Genomic DNA, 21,289 nt, shown 5'->3' on the forward strand with positions numbered 1-21,289 from the left:
CCCAGATGACTGAGGCCATGGAGAACTCAGTGTCGAGGAGCAATCTCAGGACAGCGGGATTTCTGAGACCCGAGAAGGCTCAGCCATTGTGGGGATGGTGGCAGGGAGAGTCCCAAGGGTTTTGTCCTTGAGCCAAGGCTGGGGCCCCAGTGAGGTGAGGGCTGGGCTGATGTTCTGCTGCTGGTGCTCCAGCTCCAGCTGTGTCACAGGACGGTACCTCCAGAACAGGGGTGCCTGCACTTACTCATTCCTGCCAGCTGGGACGAGAGGTTGCCGTTGGCTGCCGGGTCAGGGCCCATGTCGATGAGGTCAGCTGCCGTTTCGGCCTCACTTGGGGCCTGGGGGGAAGGGAGAGGCCACTGTCATTTCCCGGCCTGCAGCCTAGGTCCCCTCTGCTTGAAGCACGGGCACCTGCCCGAGGAGCTGTCATCCCACCAGAACCCGGACCCAGACAGCTATGACTTAGGAGTTTTTCTTTCTCCCCTTGGCCTCTAGCTCTGCTGTGCCCTCTGAAAGGGTGGGAAGACCCTTGGGCATCAGCTGGTGGCAGGGCCTTAAAGGGACAGGGACATAACACGTTAGAAGGGGACTGTTTTAGGCGCCTGAATACAAAGGCACCTCCTGTCCAGGACATGGAGGTGTGGGTAGGTGAGCACAGCCCTCTTCTCCCAGTTGACAAGGCCACGATCTAGCCACAGGAAGGAAATGGCTTACCTTGGCAGTCTGGCCTGTTCGGATCCGCTCAAACCTACGAGACAGACGGAGCCGAGTCAAGGAGACAGACTGGGAGAGCCCTCGGCTGCCCTCAAGGCCAGACCGCACAGCAGGCCCTCGGGGTGACGACACAGCCTGCCTGTCCCGCACAGACTCGGCTGTCGCCCAATGTCAGGGACACCCGGGGAATTATTAACGGGCGCTTCTTTCATTTGCAGAAGTGTCCCAGTTTGGACTGTCCATTATGCGGCCACCAGTCACGACCGGCATTAGACAAGCGGACAGGACAGACGAGGGGAGAGAAGGAAATGGCACGCCCGGCCCCCGGCAGAGGTGAGTGCCGGGTCCGCCCGTAACACGCTGTGGGGCTGTGCACACCAGTGGCTGTCCGTGGTGGTGTAGGAACGACACGTGTCCTCACGCTGCACTGACCCACGGAGCCCACTCGCAGACAGGCCAGGTGGCAGGAGGGGCCAAGAAGGCCTTGGTCTGGGGTCTGAGTCCTGGTCCTGTCACTTGCTAACCGCGTGCCCGTGGGTAGATTCCGCCCCTTCTGCACTTCAGTCTTCTGGTCTATTAACAAGGGGTGACAGAGGCCCCTGCCTCCTAGATCAGAGGATCGAGTAAAGACTGCGCATGAGCGGCTGTGAGCGGGGAAAGTGCCATCAGGCAATGCCAGGCCTGATGCCAGTGGGGGTCAGAGGGGTTCCAGTCACCTCTCAGCCCACACAGCAAAATGGCAGGGAGGGGGCCCTTTTATTCCACTGGGACATCAAGCAGGAGAGGCCAGCAGATGTGGCCTGTGGCAGCCCCACCCCACTGTTGAACTGATTTAGAATCGCTCAGCGCGTGTCTGCTGATGGATGAGGATACAAAATGAACGAGGGTGGAGGAGGCAGGAATAAGCAGTGTCCTGGACCAGACAGACACCTTGACTGACTGATCAGAGCTTTCTGGGCATCACTGCGTGGACTCTCAGTTACCCCACAGGGCAGGTCCCACTTCGACCCCCATGTCAGAGACAGAAGAGGGTGGGGGATGCTGTTTTTACAGACCCAGCACCCTTCTCTGTTCTTCTGTAACAGCACCTGAGTGCTTTCCTGGGGACCTGCTCTGCCCCACTTCCCAGGGTCCTGGGGGGGCTGACATCAAGGGGCCCTCTCGTCCCCCTTGGGGGGCATGACAAAGCTGAGCTAGAGCTCCTCTTGGGGATCTGACCCCTGAACAGATACAAGCACCCGTTTATTGGCAGTGACACCCTGGGGACCAGGTCCAGGAGTTTCTGCCCCAGAGGCCCTGAGCAGCCCTAGGATCTGTCCTGCCTGCTCTGTTGGGAGGCCTCGCTATTTCACTCTGGATTCTAAAGCTATGCGTTTAATAGAAGCTATTCATCTAATCGATTCTTTTCCTGTTCAACTCAGGCAGAAAGGATTTAAGTGGCTTGTAGTCAAAGAGCCCTAATTAAGTCAAGTGGGCCCAGGCCCCAGAGCCAGGCGGTGGTGGAGGGAGCAAGGGCAGCCCAGGCCTGCCCGGCTGTGGGCTGGTGCTAGCAGCCAGCACCGCTGCCGTCCCTGGGCTGGGTGCAGGGACACAGGTGCGGGGCTAACTCTGGCAAGGAGAGGAGAGGTGGGTGGGAGGCTGGGCACGCACGCCCACACTGGAAGATGTGCACCGGGCAGCCAGCTGGAGTTTGAAAGGGAGATGACAGAGGGTTGGGGGAGCACAGGAGCGCGGGGTGCACAGGAAGAGAGCGGGGTGGGCTACCGTTCGTGGCGCAGGAACACGTTGTTGAGATTGTCGTTGACGATGAGCAGCTCCTCCGTCAGCTGCTCGTTGGTGATCCGGGGGATGAGCTCCAGGACCCGCTGCTGCATGGCTCGGCACGTCCGGTTGAGCTCCTGCCGAGGACGCAAGTGAGACAGCTGTGGTCACTGGGCCCAGAGGGAGGCCGTCTCCAGCGGGTAGACTCTGGCCTCTGGGGTGCCTTGGAGGACCCAGAGGTTTCTAGACTACGGTTCAAGCTCCATAGAATAGCTTCAGGGGTTCTAAAAGCGAGCCTCCAAATCTCACTTCTCAAGTGTTCTAACATTAAACTGACATGCTAAAGGGTGTCGCTGGCAGAACCTGTCTTTGCGTCGACTTCAGAAGACAGTCCCTGCCACCACCTTCGCTCAGCTGGAAAACTGGGGCTGCCGGGCGGCTGCCTGAGCACACGGCAGCTGCTTCGGGTGTACAGTTTTTGTTTTTAAACCAAAACATAAAAAATGAACCAGACGACTCCAACTATCATCCACAAACCCCGATTCCGAATTTTTGTCTCATTATTCTCACTGACTTATTTTTTACAAATACTTTTGTTTCGGAATGATGTTAGATTTACAGAACAGTTGCCAGGACAACACAGAGAGGTCCCGAAACCCCTCGCCCAGCCCCTCCAGTCTGGACTCGGCCTCCCCAGTCCTCCCACTGACGCCCCTTTTCTGTGCCAGGGTCGTGCGCTGCGTTCTCCCAGTCACCATGGCACTACCTGACTTTTAATCAGTAAGTGTTATATATAAACGTGACTGGGAGAAAGAGGAAAATGGAAAGCCACGGCACTATAAATATTTCACGTGCAGGACCGAGTGTTTCTTTGTTCAGGTACCGCCACCTGGCGGACGGGTGCCTGCGCCCACGCCCTCGCCTTCTCCTGGAGGGGCCGTCAGGACCACCTGCGGCCCCAATACTGACTTTGGTTCTTTCGGACCCTGCTACCTGCCTGCTCCTGGGTCAGCCCTCCTCCTCCTGGGGTTTCCTTATCTGCTTCTAGCATGACTGTCGACAGCTGGGGTGTCTCCCCTCTCTTCCTCCCACGACCAACCACACTTAGGGCTTTGTCCCCACTCCCTCGTCTTCTGAAGAGCAGCAGCTGGATGAAGCCAGGCCGCTGGGTTCAAATCCCAGCTCTGCTGCTTACCAGCCATGTGACCCAGGGCACACTGCATGACCTCTCGGCCTCCGTCTGCTGCCCTGGAACGTGGGGATTAGAGTCCCCACCTCCTGGAAGACGGTAACGATTCGGTGGATGTATATGGAGCGTCCACATCAGAGCCCAGCACGTGGGAAGAGCTCAGTGCATGTGAGCTGCCCCTGTGTCAGCCAGCCGGTCCCCTCCGCCAGCCGGTCCCCTCCAGCAGTCGGTCCCCTCCAGCAGTCGCTCACACCCGCGGGCCCTGGCTCGGGGCACAGGAAATTAAGAGCAACCTGCTCTCCCTGACTCACTCAAGCCTCTGCCATAAGCCCTCATACGGGCCTCACAGGCATGTGTTCTTTCCACTCCGAGACTCCGACGTTGCTCCCTGCCCCCCGAAGGTAAGGACCCCAGAGCAAGTACACAGGGCAGCCCGGTCAGACACGGCGACACAGGGGTGGGCCGGACGCAGCCCTGACCCGAAGAGTGTGAGGCCTAGTGGGAGAGAGACCGGAAGCGAGACAACACGCCAGGCACCGCGTCCCCCCACTGTTCCCCTGGCTTTCTTGGTGCCTCTGTGAACTGACCTCTACGGGGAAGGGGCCTTCTCCACACCCAGCTGCCTCTGCCCCAGAGCCCGCCCCTCACCAGCTGGGAACAGGGCTGTGGGCGTATCGTGTGACATGCAGGAGTGACAACCCACAGCTCCCACCTGCCTGAAAGCAGGAAATCTCACCGGCAGCTTTCTCTCAATATCATTTATTGGGAGCTTCCCCTGAACCAGGCCCAGGGCGGGCAAAAGCTTACGAAACTCTCATGTCAGACTTGTACCATGAAGGCCATTCTTGCAGCAGTCTCACAGATGAGAAAACCTAGGTTACTCTGAATCCCAATCTGATGGAGTCCGAAGTCCCTGGTGTTAACATCCCCCACGGTGACCAGGGAGTTCAGAGTAAGTGTGGGTGGGAAGGGATGTGTGTGGTCAAAGCAGCAAGAAGTCACCTGGGGACAGGTGTGCGCTCACCTGCAGCAGCTCCAGGTCTGCAGGCTCTGCCTGGGTGGGCACCAGCTCCGTCAGCATCTCCGACATCACCCTCACATTCCCATTCACCATCTCCAGCTCACTGCGCAGCTTCCCGATCTGAAACACACCGTTGGCCCGGTTAGAGGGGCCAGGGGTCTGAAGCCAATGCCGTTCACGTGAACAGACCCTGGTGCTACCAGCCCCGGCTGTGGTGCCTAGAGGGGCTGGCCTGCCGGCAGGCACCCTGGGTCAGCTCCCCCCGGCACAGCCCTGCACTAAGGGCCCAGGGGGTGGGGGGTAGGGGGTGGGGCTTGCTCCTGCCCCACAGGCCTCCCTCACCGAGGCTCTGCTGACCATTACCATTTCCAAACTGGGGAGTCTGGTGCAAGGAGAAGCCAGCAGGAAAGAAGTGGAGGGTGAATGCACCAGAGCACGGCTAGAAGGCTCCAGCATCTCCCGGGGCCACAGGCAGCTAACGAGGCCCTGGAGGGCAGCGCCCCCAAGGGAGAGGGCAGAGCCAGCAGGCCTGCTCCCCTCCCCGGTGACGGGGTTTTCCTCTCTTCTCGGCCATGACAGGATTTTTGGCTTGCTCCTGGTCTGTTTGCTGTTTCTGCTCTACGTTGGAGTCCCAGGCTCTTCAGAGGATGAGTCTCAGGCCACCCCCACTGTGAGTAGGAAACTCAGACCAAGCCCTTGTTAGAGGGATAATTTAGCACTTGTTAAAGGGGGGTCAGCAGGCCTTCAGTGACCAAAGGGTCCGCAGTCTTGGCTTGGGGAATCGCTGAGAGCCCAGCTGCACAGGCTCTCCCAGGGGTGAGTTGGCAAGGAAGCTCTGGTGTCGGATGCGTGGGGCTCTGTGGGGCGTGAGTCCCCTCAGGAACGCCGTGGACACCGCGGATGGCTGCGAGGGGACTGGCGTGGCAGTCCCCAAACTCATCTGGTTGAAGGACCCTTTGATCACGGAACTCCTCATGGGTCTGGCATCAAGGCGCTGACCTCCTGGGAAATGCTCGCACGTTCTAAATCAGGTGACCCAGCTGACTTCAGAACCTGAGGGCCACCATGGAAACTCACGATGCCTGTGACAGCGGCTGTCTTCTACTGACCACCCATGGAGTGCCTGGTGTTGAGCGTCCATGGCTAATTAAACCTGAGCGCTGTCTCCCCAGGCCCCACCGCTAACCCGGCCTTTACAGAGGAAGACGTGGTGTGCAGGCACAGGTGACGTACCCACTACGGCGCGCTGGCACCTTCCGAACCCGAAAACACGGGATGCGCTTGGCCTATGTAATGAACGCTCTTGGTGTAAGTGAGTGGAAAAACCACTGATCACAAACCCGGCACGTTCCAGTCAGATGGGACCCAATTACAGTGAGTCTGAGGGTTACACCACTGAGTGTCTCAGAGCCTGAACATGTCCCAGGGGACGGCGGGGGACTCTGAAGTTAAACAGAGGCTACTCAGTTTTGTTCAGGGACAGCCTTCTTGTACTAGATGGATGCAGAGTCTTAATCTACACAGATACTAGACTTGGGGCAAACTGGCTTCAAATCAACCAGGTAAGATAAATGTTGGATCACAGGGTGACGTTATAAGTTTTATGTACCTTTAATTATTTGTCCGGTTAAGAAAACTACTCTAGCAATATCTGTAATTCTGGAGGTGATTTTGTAAGATAGCAAAGTACCCAAGTTTCTCTTCAAATAGGTGAGGGTGTGGGCTGGTTTGCAAGGCTAGAGACTGCACCCGAGATCAGTGGTACACCTGGGAAAGTCAAGTTTCACTTGTTTCCGTCAGAGACCTCTGTCTTTTTCACCAGCTCTTTTGGCAGGTCAGCTTTTACACTTAGCTGACGTGATGGGTCCAAAGTTTCCAAAACACCTCAAAGTGGGCACCCTGACAGTGCAAGACCTTGACCCACACCCCGACAGCCACATGGCCGAGCACCTGGCTAAGGCTGGTCACGGCAGTGGGTGTCCCCTGTAGGGAGAGCGCGTCAGCACGCCATGAACCGCTCCTGGTCAATGGGCAGGTCCCCTTGCCTCCAGCTTTAGGGGGAAGAACTGAGGGACAGAGGCCCACTAACCCGGTGTGACCCCTCATCCGAGCAGGGCAGTCTCAGAGCTGCTCGCAGGGCCCTGGGAAGCCTGGCCCAGGCCCGCCCCCTGGAGTCTTACACTTGCCTCAGATCTTGGGGTCTCATGGGAAGCGTAGGGATGCAATGCAAGAGGCTTTTTAAGTTACTTTTTGTGTGGATGTTTTAGAACAGTTTTTAGCCAGAACCCCTGCTCGAGTGAAACCTTATGTGAGAGCATAAGCAAACCACACTAAGAAAGCGGAGCTGCTGTGGGTGAAGGCGCCACCTACTGACACGTCCTCTCCCTGGTGCTGCCCACAGGGCTCCTCAGAGAACACAGTTTGCAGAACAGTCAATGTACAGGACAGAGCCTGCCTGGAGCCAGACAGACTTGACCTTGAATCCCAGTTCTGTCTCTGAGAAGCCGTGTGGCTCTGGGCAAGTGAATGTCTCTCTCTGAGCCCTGTCTCCCAAATAGGAAGAATAACACACTGTGGGGCTGCTGTGGGGACCCAGGAGAGGCACAGGACAGCCATTTTCATTCTGGCTCGGAGTCCTCCCTGGCACGTGGTGGGGGGGCAGGCCCGCCACCCCGACCCTCGAGGCTCTGACCCAGGCTCGATTACCTGCTCAGGGGTTGGCGCTATGGGCGTGTCGCTCGGGAGTGCGACGGGAGTGGGTGGAGGAGCCGTGTGCTGGCTGGGGTTCCCCCGGTGACTCGTGTCGGTGCCCACAGAATTCTGTCCTGATGGTGTCTCCGAGCTGAACACGGTCTAGTGAGGGAAGGACTGGTCAGGGCCCCAGGCAGTAGCTGGGGAAGCCCCTGTGGTGACCTCTCCTGCCTCCCCCGCCCACTGCTGCCCCGTGGGTCTCCTCACCCTCTGGGGCGTGTGGATGGGCGACAGCATATCTAGGTCTGTCATCGGGAACTCCAGACCCTTCCTCCGCAGGTCCTCGTAGACGGTGACGACACCTGTCAAATCAGGTGAGCTGCGGAACGCGTCAGCCCAGGACTGAGAGGGGACAAGAGACATCACCGGTAACCACTGCTCGCTGAAGCCCTTTTAAGCTCACCCCCTGCCCCCAGAGAAGAGCAATTCCGTCCCAGACTGCTGGGCCTTTGGGTGCATCCCCCTCCCCCGCAAGGCCCACGGCCGACAGGCCTCCCCACCCTCGGAACTCCCCATCAGCAGAGAGCCAAGGAGGCCCAGACAAGAAACGGAGTGAAGCCACAGGGCAGGGCCGCAGTGGCGTGGGCTCCGCTCCCCGGGCCAGGGCCCAGACATCTGTCAGGGAAAAGCGCTGGCACGGAGCTCTCCCCACCCCGCCCTGCCCACCTGCACTCACCTGGATGAGGGTGAGCACCTTGTCGTGCACGATGGTGGGTGGATTGTTCTTGGGCAGGATGGTCCTCACCAGCACACCCTCCACGAAGTCCTGGCTGGCCACCAGCACGTGGAAACGGTGCCCGCAGTTCTTGACACAGGTTTCCAACACCTGGAGGCCGGGAGGTGCCCACGAGCACCCGTCAGAAGAAGGGAGCACCCAGGGCCCCACCCTCACCCTCTGTGCATGCCCCAGAGGGCAGCCTGAGGGAGAAAGGGGCTTCCTGAGGGGAGACCTGGCACTCGGAGGAGCAGGGCCGATGCTGGGACTCGGGCTGGGTCACTGGGGAGTGGGGCTGGGTGGGCAGGGGGCGGTGTGCTGGCCAGAGGCCACTCGCTACATGGCCTCAGTGCCCACAGCCCCCGTTCCTGATGCCGTTTCTCAGCTGAACAGTCTGGATGGAAGGGGACTCTCCAGGTGGAACTCAAACAGAACTTTCAGTCGGGTGGCGACCCCGCGGCTGGCTCCTGGTTCCCGTCCCTGGCAGGAGAGGCCTTTGCCTTCCAGTGTGGCCGGATTCTCCGGGATATAATGCTGCCAAGGGGCAGAACCTGCTACCCTGCGTGGAACCCTGGGCCCCCACTCTCAGACCCGCCCTGACAGCCAGGGTGCCACTGCCTGGCCTGGCCTGTTGTGGGCAAGGACTGTCCTCAGCTGCCAGCATTTGCTTTATGCTCATTTTCCAGGCAGGGCGTCCAAGCGCCCATTGGGCCTGCCAGGCTTTCTGCCCTTGGGAAGTGTGGGCTCACGGAGCTGCTTTTGTCACCCACGGGCCCTCTGACCTGGGCTCTCCATCACTGGCTCTGGAGGAATACGGGCTCGCAAGCCAGCAGGCTGGAGAGAACCTTTTTCAAACGGCCTCTCTTGCCGCTCCGTGTCTGCCAGGAGTGGAGCTAGAACGGCGCTTTGCCCATGGACCTTTCCCACCCAGCCCCTGGAAGAGGAGCCCCATGGTGACTGGGGGCCCTGCCATGGACAGATGGACAGACAGGACACTCACCGTGAGAGCCAGCATCACCTCGTGGAAGTTCTTATTCCCGGCAATTCTCTTCTTTATCGCTCGAAAGGCATCCTTGGGACTGAGCAGAGGGACAGAGAAGGACGGGCTGTGACCTCCATGTCTGACATGGCGCTGCCTGCCTAGGCTCAGGGGGCTCTGGGAAGTGGGGGTGGCTCTTAGTAACCGTCCTCCCTGGGTCTGGTCCCTGTCTTCAGTGTGTCCAGGTTTTAATCACATCATACTCTGCCTGTCCCACCAAAACCCTCTTGCTAGGCCTCGAGTAGGTGGCAGGGATTTCCAGTGTCTGGTTCCCTGGACCCTGCACCAGAGCACTGTAGGGGAGAGTGGTTGCTAAAAATGCAGGACCCTGGGCCCCCTGAACCAAACCCTGAGGGGGTCTGCGTGCTCACTGCCATGCTCAGGGGCTTCTCATGCAGACTGAAGTTCCAAGAACCAGTAGCTTCGGGCACAGAGTCCTCGTGCCCCATCGTGGCCAGCTCCCTACCTTTCCCTCAGTCTTGGTAAGAACCCTCAAGTGCTGGCCCCCTGCTGGGTGCCAGGGACACCCTGCTGAACAAGACCACACGGACCGGGACCTGGGTGTCAGCTGGGGAAACAGCAGGTCCTGTGGTAAGAGCAAGTGGGTGTGGGGAGGGGTCAGGGAAGGCTTCTCTGAGGCGGTGGTGACAGCTGGGTGACAAGGACTAGATGGGCCAGCCGTGGGCCAGCCGTGGGTGCGGGAATGGAGAGAAGACAGAGGCAGGAGCCCAGACCAGGCAGCTGAGGGGCAAATTAGGAGCCTGACATGGGCCACTGGGCATGAGAGGAAGCAGCGGGAGAGCCTCCTGGGGACGGACTCTGGGAGGGGACAGAGCCATGGAGGCCTAGCAGGGCTGTGACAAAGAGGACATTTGGTGTGCCACCCCCGAGGGGAGGCCTGTCCCAGAAGTGTGAGGCAGGTTTTCAACCCAGTGCCCGGGGCAGGCTCCTTCCTGGGGGAGGCTGGTTTCTGCCCCTGGCTGCGCTACTCCAGCTCCAAAGGGCCTGTCTCTGCTCCTTACAGAGTCCAGAGGAAAGGCACGGCATTAGATGTTCTGGTGTGTGCACCATTGCTGTGGGCCTACTGTGTACCCAACACTCTGCTAGGAGCCCAAAGTAGATGACAAAGAGGCACCCAGTGGAGGAGTGGACAAGAGACTCAAGTTTAGACGACAAGCTTAGTGAGGCAAGGGTCTGCCTGCTTGAGTCACTGCTGGGTCCTCAGGCCCGGTGAAGTGCCTGGAACACAGGAGGTGCTCCAACCAACACACACGTCCAAGCCCCAGATATGTCAGCATCTAAAAGGGAGGTGGGAACCTGACTCTCCAAGGGCCCAGCAGCGACTCAGACCGTTCACGAAGCCCCTGCCATCTGCCCGCCACTCTCAAGAGTCCTGATGCAGGTCAGAGTGTCCCCTCCCAGCTCCCCGGCAAGCCTTCGGAGCACCGCTGGGGACAATGGAAGGTGCCCAGCGGCAATCCTGATTGGCCTCTGCTGGGTGATGCAACTGACCACAGTGACTCTTGGGCTCCAAGCTGGGTTTCCCTGCCCACTGCCTGCTGTCAGCCTGTCTCTCTACAGAGAACAGCCTGGCTGAGGGGGACCCCTCACAGGACAAGTAGATGTCCCAGTGAAAAATGCAGGGGGAAACAAGACCCTACTCTAAGGGTTGATCCTGATTTCCCAGAACAGTGGCCTCGCCCAGCTGCACTTCCTGCTGGCGGTGGTCATCACATCCCTCCCCACCCTCCCTGGACTCTTCCTGAGAAGGACAGTGGGCACAGAATCCCTGCTCTGCCCCCTCGGGACCCTGAACTTATGGCTGGAAGGACTGAAAACAGTTTTGCTTTGAGGACGAAGACCTAGAGAGGTTCGATGACTTGCCCAGGGTCACAGAGCGGGTCAGTGATGGCTGTCAGAGACCAGGAACCAGAACCAGGATGCTGCCCCCACTCCACGTGCGTGGCAGGGCTCCTGGGCACACAGCAGGGCACTGACAATGCTTGGCAGAGGCTACCTCAGCGCTGCCTCACTTCCCGGCCCTCCCCACTGGTTTCACATGTTAAGGATAAAAGAGAGCCTGTCCTTGCTCCCTGAGAAAGTGGGACGTCCTTCACCCCCATGCCAGCTCTCGAGATGCAGAAAGGTACTCGGGGCCACTTCCTAATTCTGAGCTGCCAGCGGGTCTTGTCCTAGGAAGATGCTGCCTAGGTGAGGTTTTAGGGAGAGCTGGTGGGCTGGGGTGCTGCTGGGAGGCCACGGGGGCTGGTAGCATGCAGGGGCCGGCTGGCCAGCTGCCCAGCTGCCCATCTGGCAACTCTGGGCCTCTCACCCACCTGACCAGGGGCTGACGGGACCTTGGTTCTAACGTGCTACGTTCCTGCCTGGGGTGGGGCTTAGATGCCCTCTGCAGCCCCTTCTGGCAGCAAAGGTCACAGAGGGGTCTGCCTTTGCATACTGAAGTGGTGGTGGGCCTGGGGTGTGGGGGGCTCTCTCTGGCAGGAGGCAAGGTGTGGCAGAATCCATGCTGCGTGGCACTTGGCTGTCCTGCTGGTGCCCCGACTTACCCTTCCTCCGTCTCGTTGATGATGTCGCAGATCTCCATGTTGAGGGCCCAGTCCTCGCTCTGCAGGGAGCCATCTGTGGCTTTCTCTGAGGAGAAGGAACCGCCAGTTACAAAGGCATGTGAGGTCCCAGAGGACGAACTCAAACACTGGCGTGGGAATGTGTGGTGAGCAGGGAGGGCGGGAAGAGGTAGAGGGGAGGGGGGACAACAGATGCTCTCTGGGCACCAAAGAAGAGCCAGGAGTTGTGTAAACCATGCTGCCTACATCACTTTTTATTAGGAGGCACACCAGGCTGGGCCGGGCCCCTCTCCTCGGATAGCCGAGGGAGTGGTGGCTGCAGTTTCAAATGCAGGACCAGGTGGGGAGTCCAGCGGGGCTGGCTTCAGAGCGCTTGTTTCTGACATGCCATATAGAGAGCACTTTGTCTGGTTTTTGCAAATAAAATACTTCTTTTGACTTGGTAACTATTCACATGGCTCCAAAGTTCCCAACGGTTCAGCAGTGCAGAGTAAACCGATCTGCCTCCCCTGCCCCCACTTCCCAGAGGCCCCCACGGAGCTGTTTCCTCTCCAGCCTCCCAGCCTCCCGGAGGCACTCTTTACCAGTGGAGGGAAATCCAGACTCCGTTACCAACAGGGGGCCTGGCCTTGGCCTTCGCCTTGGAGCCAGGTTCTGTGTGCAGACTGGGTGGACACCCAGCCGCCCTGTAGCACTATTGAGTGGTGATGATGCTAACAAAATAGGTGCTCAGTAAATGGGGGTGACAGTTTAAAAAAAAATTAAAGGTCAAAACTGAATTAACAAAATATAAAACTAACATTTTAGAGCGTACAATTCATTGGGTGGTGAGCACACAATGTAATATACAGGTGATGTATTACAGAATTGTACACTTGACTGAAGCCTGTGTAATTTGGTTAATCAGTGTCAGCTTAAAAGATTCAGTAAAAAGAAAAAAAAATGTACCCTTGAAACCTATATAATTTTATTAACCAGTGTCATGCAGTCAGCTCAATAAAAGTTAAAATAATGAAGCATACAACTCAGTGTCATTCAGGACATTCACGATGCTGCATGACTGCCACCGTCTGTGCTGGTTCTTAGGGTAAGGTTTCCAGGCCAAGGGTCAGCTGCAAGGTTCCGAAGCCTGTCAAGGCCAGGCTCAGTGGCCATCTGCTGATGACCTGCCCAGCACGTGGCCCAGGCTGGCCACCCTTCCTCTCCTGTGGTGTGAGAGGTGGCAGGTGGACAAGGAGCGTGGGAACTGATGAGGCGGGGACATTCACACATGTTCTTTAAAAAGCGGCTTGCCATCCCTCTGCTCCCGCCGCTGTCCTCACTGACCGCTGCACCCTTCTGGTCCCACGCACACACAGAGCAGTCTTTAAGTAAGTTCCACCGCGGCGCGCACCGACAATCTTGTGCGTTGCTTTTCCAGGCAAAACTCTATCACGCACACAACCCCTGGCTGCTGCGTCGGGCACGCGCATGCATTCCTACCATACACAGGTGTGTGACAAGACAGGACTTTGTCCACGTTTCGAAGTTCAGACAGTGAGACCCTGGTGTCCTGACACAGGGCACCGTGCAAAGCCCCCTCTATCAGGGCCGCCTCCTTGGCTTCCGGACCCTGGCTCTGGGCGTGGAGTACTCCCTCACCCGTGGCCCGATGGACCTGTCGGCACAGCGCTCGGTCACACAGTGACCAAGAGTGCCTGATGGCCTGGGCATGTGGAACATGATGTAATTAATGGCACCATGTTCTGTGAGGGAGGCACTAATCACTCTGTTCTCAGGGGCAGCTGAGGCTCAGAGAGGCTGAGTGGCCCCTCACTCGATGTACAGCTACTGAGGCGACAGGCAGCTCCGGGCGCTAGGAGTGCAGCAGAGGACCGGACACACACAGCCCCAACCCCATGGTGCCCAAAGAGGCTGAGGCTTTGAGCCCAGGCCTGTCAGGACAGAGGAGGTGTCTCCACGGGAAGGGCCCCCTTCCCACCAGGCAGGCAGGCCCATTCCACAGGACAATCCCTGGGCAGGGCCAGCACAGTCAGCTCCCCAGAACTGCGGCTCCTGTGACCTTGGTTTTGAAATTGGCCTGACTTCATTCCACCCTGGGTCCTACCTTGGGCCCTGCGGCCAGATGGATGCCAGGATGGCCCAGGACACATGCCAGGCAGCTGAACCATCCAGGTAGGGCCCGCCAGCAGGGTGGGTTGCTTTATTTCCTATATTATGGCTGAGGGAGGGGATGGGGAGGGGCTCCCTTTAGAAAGGTTGAAAGATGGACTCGTTCACCTTACAATTATGTCCTGAGTGTGGCTTCTTTGTGTCACACTCTCCACCCTTGGGGACTCACACACTTACTGAGCTACATGGGAAGAACCAGAGAACTGGACAAGTACCTCTGAGCACAGGGGGTTGACCCTACTCTGAATGGTTTATGGACCAGTGGCTAATCACCCATGCAGAACCTGCTCCCTCTTCAGAAGCCACAACTCAGGCAACCCCAGTCACAAGGGCCAGAAGGGTGAGGCGTCCCTGACTTCTGGACCGCCTCTGACTGGCACGTTCCAGCCCCTGACTCTCCCTCCATCCTCCCCATTCCCTGCTCACCCTGCCCTAAGCCACTGCGTCAGCTGGCCACCACCATCTCCCTCTCGGACCGCTGCCTCAGCTCCTCCTGCCCTGCTCCTCCCCTGCCATTCCCCCTCCTGCCCAGAGTAAACTTCCTGAGACTTGAATGCGATTGTGCCCTTCTGTGCCCCAGAGCCTTCACAGGCCCCCAGCCCTCAGCCAGGCCTCCAGGCCCTTCTCCATTAGCGATGCTTGGACTCCCCGAGTTATACGCTGCATAATGCCCAGCGCTGTTAGCTGTTTCCGCAGAGTGTGATTACCCTCACAGACATACAAGGCGCACGGGGCTGCCCTCCTCTCACTGATGAGGGCGCTGATGTGCAGAAATGTCACAGAGCAGTAGGGGAGGAGCGGCCACTGATGCCTCTGGCCCCATCTCTCTTTAGGGGCCAGGGAACTCTGCTGTCCCAGATGCGGTCTCTGGACCAGCCAGGCCCCCTGCCCCCTGGCTACAGCACCGAGTCTCGAAGCAGTCCCTCCATCAGATCCCTCCTGACCGCCCAGTGAGCCCTGAAAATGACGATACCTCCCTCCCCCTGAGGGTACAAGCCCAGGTTTTAGAAGGAATTATGGTCACTTTGGAAAGGTGGGTAGGCAGGTAAGGGGGCAGCTGGGACATCTGTGAGGCAGCACTGCCATCCCAAGGAATCGAGGTGGGTGCAGAGGGACCTGAGCACAAGTCAGGTGCCAACCCAAGCCCAGCCGGCACACTCTTCAGTCCTCAGGGCCAGCACCGGGCAGAGCCATTCGGAGGGAGTGGTCTGGGGGGCTGTGGGAGAAGGGGAATTCCTAAATAGGAAGGGGGAGGAAAAGAGGCAGAAGAGAGACAAGGCCTATCTGAACAATCTCAGCAGCTGAAGGGTGCGTGCAGGTCAGGACGGCCCAGCCCGTCCCTCACTGGCAGACTTCCTGCGTCAGGTCTCGGACTGACGGCAGGGCCGGGGAGACTTCCTCAATCAAGACTGCGTGGGGCAGGTGTGCTCCATTCAGCGCAGACACTTAAACCCACAGGAATCTGGGCACATTGCTTTTGTTTCTGTGTTTAACCACAAATGTAACTCAGCCTGCTATTTTAAGAAGGGAGAATAAAAACTGACAGTGGTTACCAGTTCCAAGAGAATGACAGCTGACTTCCTGACCTCTGAGCTGTTGGCAGTGACCTTCAAAGGACCCAGCAGCAGTTCTGTTCTTGTCCCCAGCTCCTGAGGAGGCCAGGCCCGCAACCCCCCACCAGCCATTAGGCCACGCGGTTGCCTAGAGCTGGCTGGCCTGCGGGTGCAGACCACTGGGTGCCTGTCTGCTCAGGAGCCTGTCTTCTCCGTGTTGGGCCTGTGCAGAGGGCTCCAGAGAGGCAGCCTGGCATGGTGGCGAGCACCGTCAGGGAGGGCGGTGGCAGAGGTTTGGAGTGGCACAAGTCTGGCCCCACCTCTTCACTCAGAAACCATGGGCAAAAACCCAAGTCCTCTAAGTGTCCATTTTCTTGTTTGTCAAACCAAGATAAGATTACTGGCTTGGCAGGACACTGAGACCTTTCAGCCAGACAATGTGTGTGCAATATCATGCAAAGAGCAGTGACCAGCCATTGCTAAGTGCCATGACATGGCAGTGAGCAGGAAAGAGTGGCCACCAAAGACATGGCAGCCCCAGGCCCCTGGTCCTGGCCTGTTCATCCCTGGGGGCCCGAATGGCTGGAGGACAGTGGCCTTCTCAGCCACAGGGGAAGGAAGCCCCGCTCCTTCTGCTGCTTTGGAGAAGGTCATTGCTGCGGGAACATGGTCAGCATCACAGCTGCAGGCCACAATGACCTCCTATTCCCCAAGTCAGCCAGGAGGGGACTGGCCTAGAACCTTCCCCCTGTCCTGTACGTTCAAACAGTCCCCAAGTTCTAGGAACTCCAGCTGCTCAACATATTTCAGAGCTGCCCCCTCACCCCATCACTACTGTGACAGCCCTGGTCAGGACCTGTCACCTCCCCTGCAGGCCTGGGCCATCGCCTCCACACTCTTCTAACATAAATCCGAGCAGTACTTTTCTCCATCTAAAAACTGTCCAGGCCTTCCCTCCACTCACCGACTGAGGGTTGAACCTGAACTCTTCAGGGGCCGAGAGGGACTGTGGGACTGACCTCGGCCACAACCGCCTGTGTCCTCCCCCCTTCGTGGGTCTTCTTCCTTCACGCCTCCACTTGGAATGTCTTCTTCCGACTCAGTCGGGCACTGGTTCACAGAGGACCGCGACAACGAAGAGTATAACATCCACCGGCAGAAGCACACTCACCAGGCACCTCAGTGTGGGCACCAGGCACTGCGCGCCAAGTCCGGTACCCCTCCCCACAGCCCTCAGACCGAGGGCGGAAGCTCTGAGGGGCACCAGACACCAGAGACCCCGCTCACACAGCTTGTAAGCTGCAGAGCAGAGATTCGAACCCAAAGAGATCTGGCTTCCAAATCCATACTCTTAACCACTACGTTATGTGACCATCCAACACACTCAGAACTTGTGTCCAAGCCTGGGGGAGACATCAGTGAGCAAAACCAACCAGGTCCTGCTCTCAGGAGATTGACATTCTAGTGGGAGGCTACCACCGACATTGCAAAAGGCAAAAAGGCTGAGACAGAACAGACCAGGTGCTGAGACAGCGCGGGGGTGTGAGATCTGGAGCATCACAGAGAAGAGGAAGTGCGCACGCAGGCTCATCCCCGCTGATCTTATAAGGCCCCGCCCCAGTGTCAGCTCCTCAACTGGGCAGACTGTGTCACTCCTCGTCCCGCATTGTGACAGTAACATCATGAATAACGGTGACAAGATGACCAGCATTCACTGAACGTCAGCCTGTAAGGATGCTCAGTGTACCTCTTGTGTCACCTCCCAGAGTCCCCACCCATCTGTGTGGGGGCAGCTGGCCCAATGCCCAGGAGTGGAGGCAGGGGCAAGGCCAGGCCTGGCCCTGGCCGGTGTGGCTCAGTTGGTTGGAGCGTCCTCCCGTAACCAAAAGGCTGCAGGTGTGGTCTCCGGGTTCAGGAGCATACAGGATGCAACCAACCGATGCTTCTCTCTTGCACTGATGTTTCTCTCTCTCCCTCCCATCTCTCCTAGAGCAATAAAAAAATTCCTGAGGTGAGGCTAAAAAAAGAAAAAGCCATGCTTGTGTGGCCTTAAACTACACTCCCACTCTGCTCAGCCCCCTGAGGGCAGCGCTGCTCTCCCAGGCGGGCTCCGAGCTCTTGGGAACACCTCCTTCTCACGGGCCCTGCTCTCCGGTGGGACAGAGAGCAGTGGGTCCCGATGTCTGAGAAAGGGCTCTTGGAGCCTCCAGACAGCCTCGCTGCTCCAGCTCACTGTGCCCGCCCTGCCCAACCCTCCCTGGATAGCATTCCCTGCTTCCCTGACCCTGAGCTCCCCTTTCCAACTCCTGAACCCCTCTGACACTGGGATGTTTCTTACAAAGGATGCCCTATCAGAGCTCAATTGGCAGCTTAAAAAAAATACACCACAGTGTCTTAGAGTCAACGGAATACGGTTTGTAAATAGTAAGGGAGTGCCTTCTAGGCCAATGCCAAGAGTAGGCCTAGTCCCGCCCTAGACTGCAAGCACGTCTAGGGCAGGTTTCACTGGCCCAGGGGATGGAGACAGAAGAGCAGCTAGCTGACCGTAACAGAGAAAACAGTCGCATGCCTCGCCAGCCTAGCTGGCTCCCACGGGCCCCCTTCCCAGAGCCGCTGCCTTGGCCAGGCACCAGCCAGCGCGGCCCAGCCTTTTCCCCTGCAGGCCGCGGTGACCGAGCACCATCCTTCCAGCACAGAGGAACCTACCACTCAGAGGAACCACAGTGAGTCTTTGTGAAGATACCCATCTAGTCTTTCTGTTTTCAGGCTTTGAAAACTATATCTGTATAGTTTTTAAAAGTGTATAATGGTATTGTGGTTATGGCTTGTTTTAAAATAATAACCCTATTCCACACCTTTTAGACACTGAAATATTTATGACTGAAATGATGTGATGTTTGGAACCTGCTGTAAGCGACGCCCCGACTCCCTCCCCACTCAGCACCTGCCTCCACCCCTAGGGCCCCTCACCCCTGTGGCTTCCAGCTGCCTTCCTCCCGCCCGTCTGTTCACCCCTCTGCCCTCCCACGAAACTCGCTGGGCTGCTATTGTTTGTCCCGCTCTGGGCCAGGTGCTGGAGGAGCAAAGACGAAGAACAGAACCCCTGCCCTTGAGGAGGCCCTCGAGTGGTCAGGGTAATGGCAGGACAAACATTTTCCGTGCGAGATGGAGAAGTGAGATGACGGGAGTCAGTTCGGCATCCTGGGGGAGCTGCGAGGAGGGGTGAGCACCTGTGGGGGAACTGGGAAGGTTCAGTGGGAGGTGCCACCTGAGCGGAGCACGGAGCATGGAGCACGAGTCGCCAGGTTAGAATGGGTGGAGGGGGAACGTTCCCACAGAGGAGTGGCACTGGCTGAATGACGGAATCAGTGATGAGTCACCAGCGATGACGGGAAGAAGAGGGGAGAAGAAGGGCTTGAGGGTCAGTCTCAGGGACTGCGGAGAAGTGACCTGAGGGACGCTGACGGATCCAGGAGGGAGTGAGGCAGCCAGGGCAGAAAGGAGTGGCTGCTACGGCAGAAGGAAGCTGCTGGCCTGGGACAGACAACCTCACTGTGGAAAGAGGGCCCCGGGCACAGAGCCCCACTGCGCCCCACTGTGGCAGCCGCCTTCCTGGCCTAGCCACGGCTGCCCCTTCCTTCCTACCCACCCACACCAGCCATGCCACCCCCCGTCCAGTACCTGGTCCAGAAGCGGGCGAGTGACCTGCTTCTGATCCCTGGGGAGGGAAGGGATATCTGTAGGCGGCGGTGCTGGGAGGCCCCACCCAGGACACAGGGGGCACAGCCCAGGAAGGGGAAAGCTCCCCCCCTTCTCCTTCCTTCCTCTCTTTTGGGAGGCTAGCAATGGGAGCATGGTGCCCAGGGTTTGAGCCTGGGAGGTGACCAGCTCAGAACAAAAAAACTCAACGTGCTAAGGACAGAGAAAGAGGCTGGATGTTTAAAGACATCATTGAGCTGTCACACGAACTCTGAAACCACTGTCCTTGACTTCTTCTTAGGTAAGCAAAGCACCTAAGCATGTGATGGCAGGCTCAGCCTTTGGTGGCTGGGTTCCCTGTCAACTTGCAGCCGAGGTACCCCCAAATGATAGCCCTTACGGTGTACCAAGTGCCGCAGCCCTGGCGTCCCCATGGGACTGCTGAGCTACGGAAGCAGAGCTACCCTGGGCGTCACAGGTACTGGATCGGCAAGACACTGGGTGGAGACCCGGCCCAGCCCTCTCCACTTCCTTATTCCACCAGCCCTGGCCTGCTGGGTCAGCCCTGCTCCCTCTGGCTCCTGTGCACCTTCCAGGAGTGTGATCCTCCCCACCTCCACCCCTCAACTCAAGATCCTAAGCCCAGCTCAAGGTAAGGTCTCTGTGGAGCAGGCCCTGGCCCCCCAGAGGGCCCGCTTTCTCACTCATCGGGCCGGGAGCATTTAGCACAGAGCACAGCTGTAAACTCTGCGTAGTGCAGTTGTCAGAGTAACTACAGTACTGATTTCCTTGTCTGTCTCTTCCACTAGGCTAATTCTCTACATGCCACAGGACCGGGCTGGTGACAAAGCTACAGTAAACATTTGCTGAATGACTGAAAGAAGGATGAAGCCATACTCATCAGAACAGCAAACCTCTGTGATACTTTATATTTTTTTAAAGATTTTACTTATTATTATTTATTTTTTTTTAGAGAGAGGGGAAAGGAGGGAGAAAGAAAGGGAAAAAAACACATGGGAAAGAAATGGATCGGTTGCCTCCTGCACACCCTTAACTAGAGACCTGGCCTGCCAACCCAGGCGTGTGCCCTGACCGGGAATCAAACTAGTGACCTTTCATTCCACAGGCTGGCACTCAATCCACTGAGCCACGGCAGCCAGAGCTAACACTTTAATCTAAGTATTTTTAAAAGTATCATGCCCCTCCTTAATCTGTCTCCTATGCTAATACCCCCAGTTCCTGTGAACACACCACTCTGCACATGTTCTCCAGAGCCTCCACCCTTTGTGATCGACAGTGTTGGGACACAGGCCAGCTGGGCCATCCACCTGGAAACGTGGCGTGGGGCTCTACTCGCTTACTTGCCCGTGCTGGAATGGTGTTTGTATTAACGCACCTGGACTTACATTAGCTATTTATTAACTCCACCGCATGGAGCAGACTCCAAGAGTCTCTTGTGAAGATACTTTCCACTGGCCCATAGCATTTAGCTTTTCTAGTTCCCCTTGCAGCTAGAAGTAGCCCTGTGACCCAGTTCTGGCACGGAGACATTAGTGGAATTCTCCTGGGCAGCTCCTGGGGAAGGCTCTGCTCTGCTGACAAGAGAGGCGACTGCAGCTGGTGCTACGCCGCCGCCGGTGCTTCTAGCTACCGAGGGCAAGCCCGGATGAAACCAATGGGCTAAAGGTGAGCGGGGGGTGAGGAGGAAGAAATATAGAAAGAATCATCATGAATAATTTCATTCTAGTGAACCCAGACATTTTCACTCAAAAGGAAGCCCAGTGGGTTCCTTTCAGTTCTAAGGGGAAGCGATGAGGTAGAAAAGTTAGGAGTTTGGGATCTGGCCACAGCCAAGCCCCAGTTCAGATCCTCACCCGAGCACTCGCCAGGGGTGTGGCCAGGAATGAACGCTGGGGCCTCACTTCCTCCTCTGTGGAATGGGGATAACTAAGGCACCCAGCCTGCAGGGTCGTGTGAGAGGGAATGAAAGAACAAAGTTCAATGCTGTGGGCCCTGCCTAGCACAAAGCGAGCACCAAAACAATCACTATCGCCTACAAATGTTGGCTCCCTGTCCCCCGCCCCCCAGCC

At 57.7% G+C, this 21,289-nt stretch overlaps 1 protein-coding gene across 4 annotated transcripts in view; it reads right to left on the reverse strand.

Annotated features, from left to right (window-relative positions):
• The window catches only part of TOM1 (target of myb1 membrane trafficking protein), a 39,236-nt gene that overhangs the window by 10,412 nt on the left and 7,535 nt on the right, over positions 1-21,289 (reverse strand). For all 4 annotated transcript variants that reach the window (XM_037160081.2, XM_037160080.2, XM_037160082.2 and 1 more), the window contains exons 2-10: positions 11,758-11,842; positions 9,152-9,230; positions 8,113-8,262; positions 7,644-7,778; positions 7,392-7,538; positions 4,689-4,805; positions 2,479-2,612; positions 715-748; positions 245-338 (exon numbers count right to left, since the gene is read on the reverse strand). In XM_037160081.2, the coding sequence (XP_037015976.2) occupies positions 245-338; positions 715-748; positions 2,479-2,612; positions 4,689-4,805; positions 7,392-7,538; positions 7,644-7,778; positions 8,113-8,262; positions 9,152-9,230; positions 11,758-11,842 (975 nt within the window). The remainder of the gene's footprint in view (positions 1-244; positions 339-714; positions 749-2,478; positions 2,613-4,688; positions 4,806-7,391; positions 7,539-7,643; positions 7,779-8,112; positions 8,263-9,151; positions 9,231-11,757; positions 11,843-21,289) is intronic.

Source organism: Artibeus jamaicensis, unplaced genomic scaffold, assembly GCF_021234435.1.
Source record: "Artibeus jamaicensis isolate MK-2021 breed Jamaican fruit bat unplaced genomic scaffold, CSHL_Jam_final contig_233, whole genome shotgun sequence".
Taxonomy (NCBI): domain Eukaryota; kingdom Metazoa; phylum Chordata; class Mammalia; order Chiroptera; family Phyllostomidae; genus Artibeus; species Artibeus jamaicensis.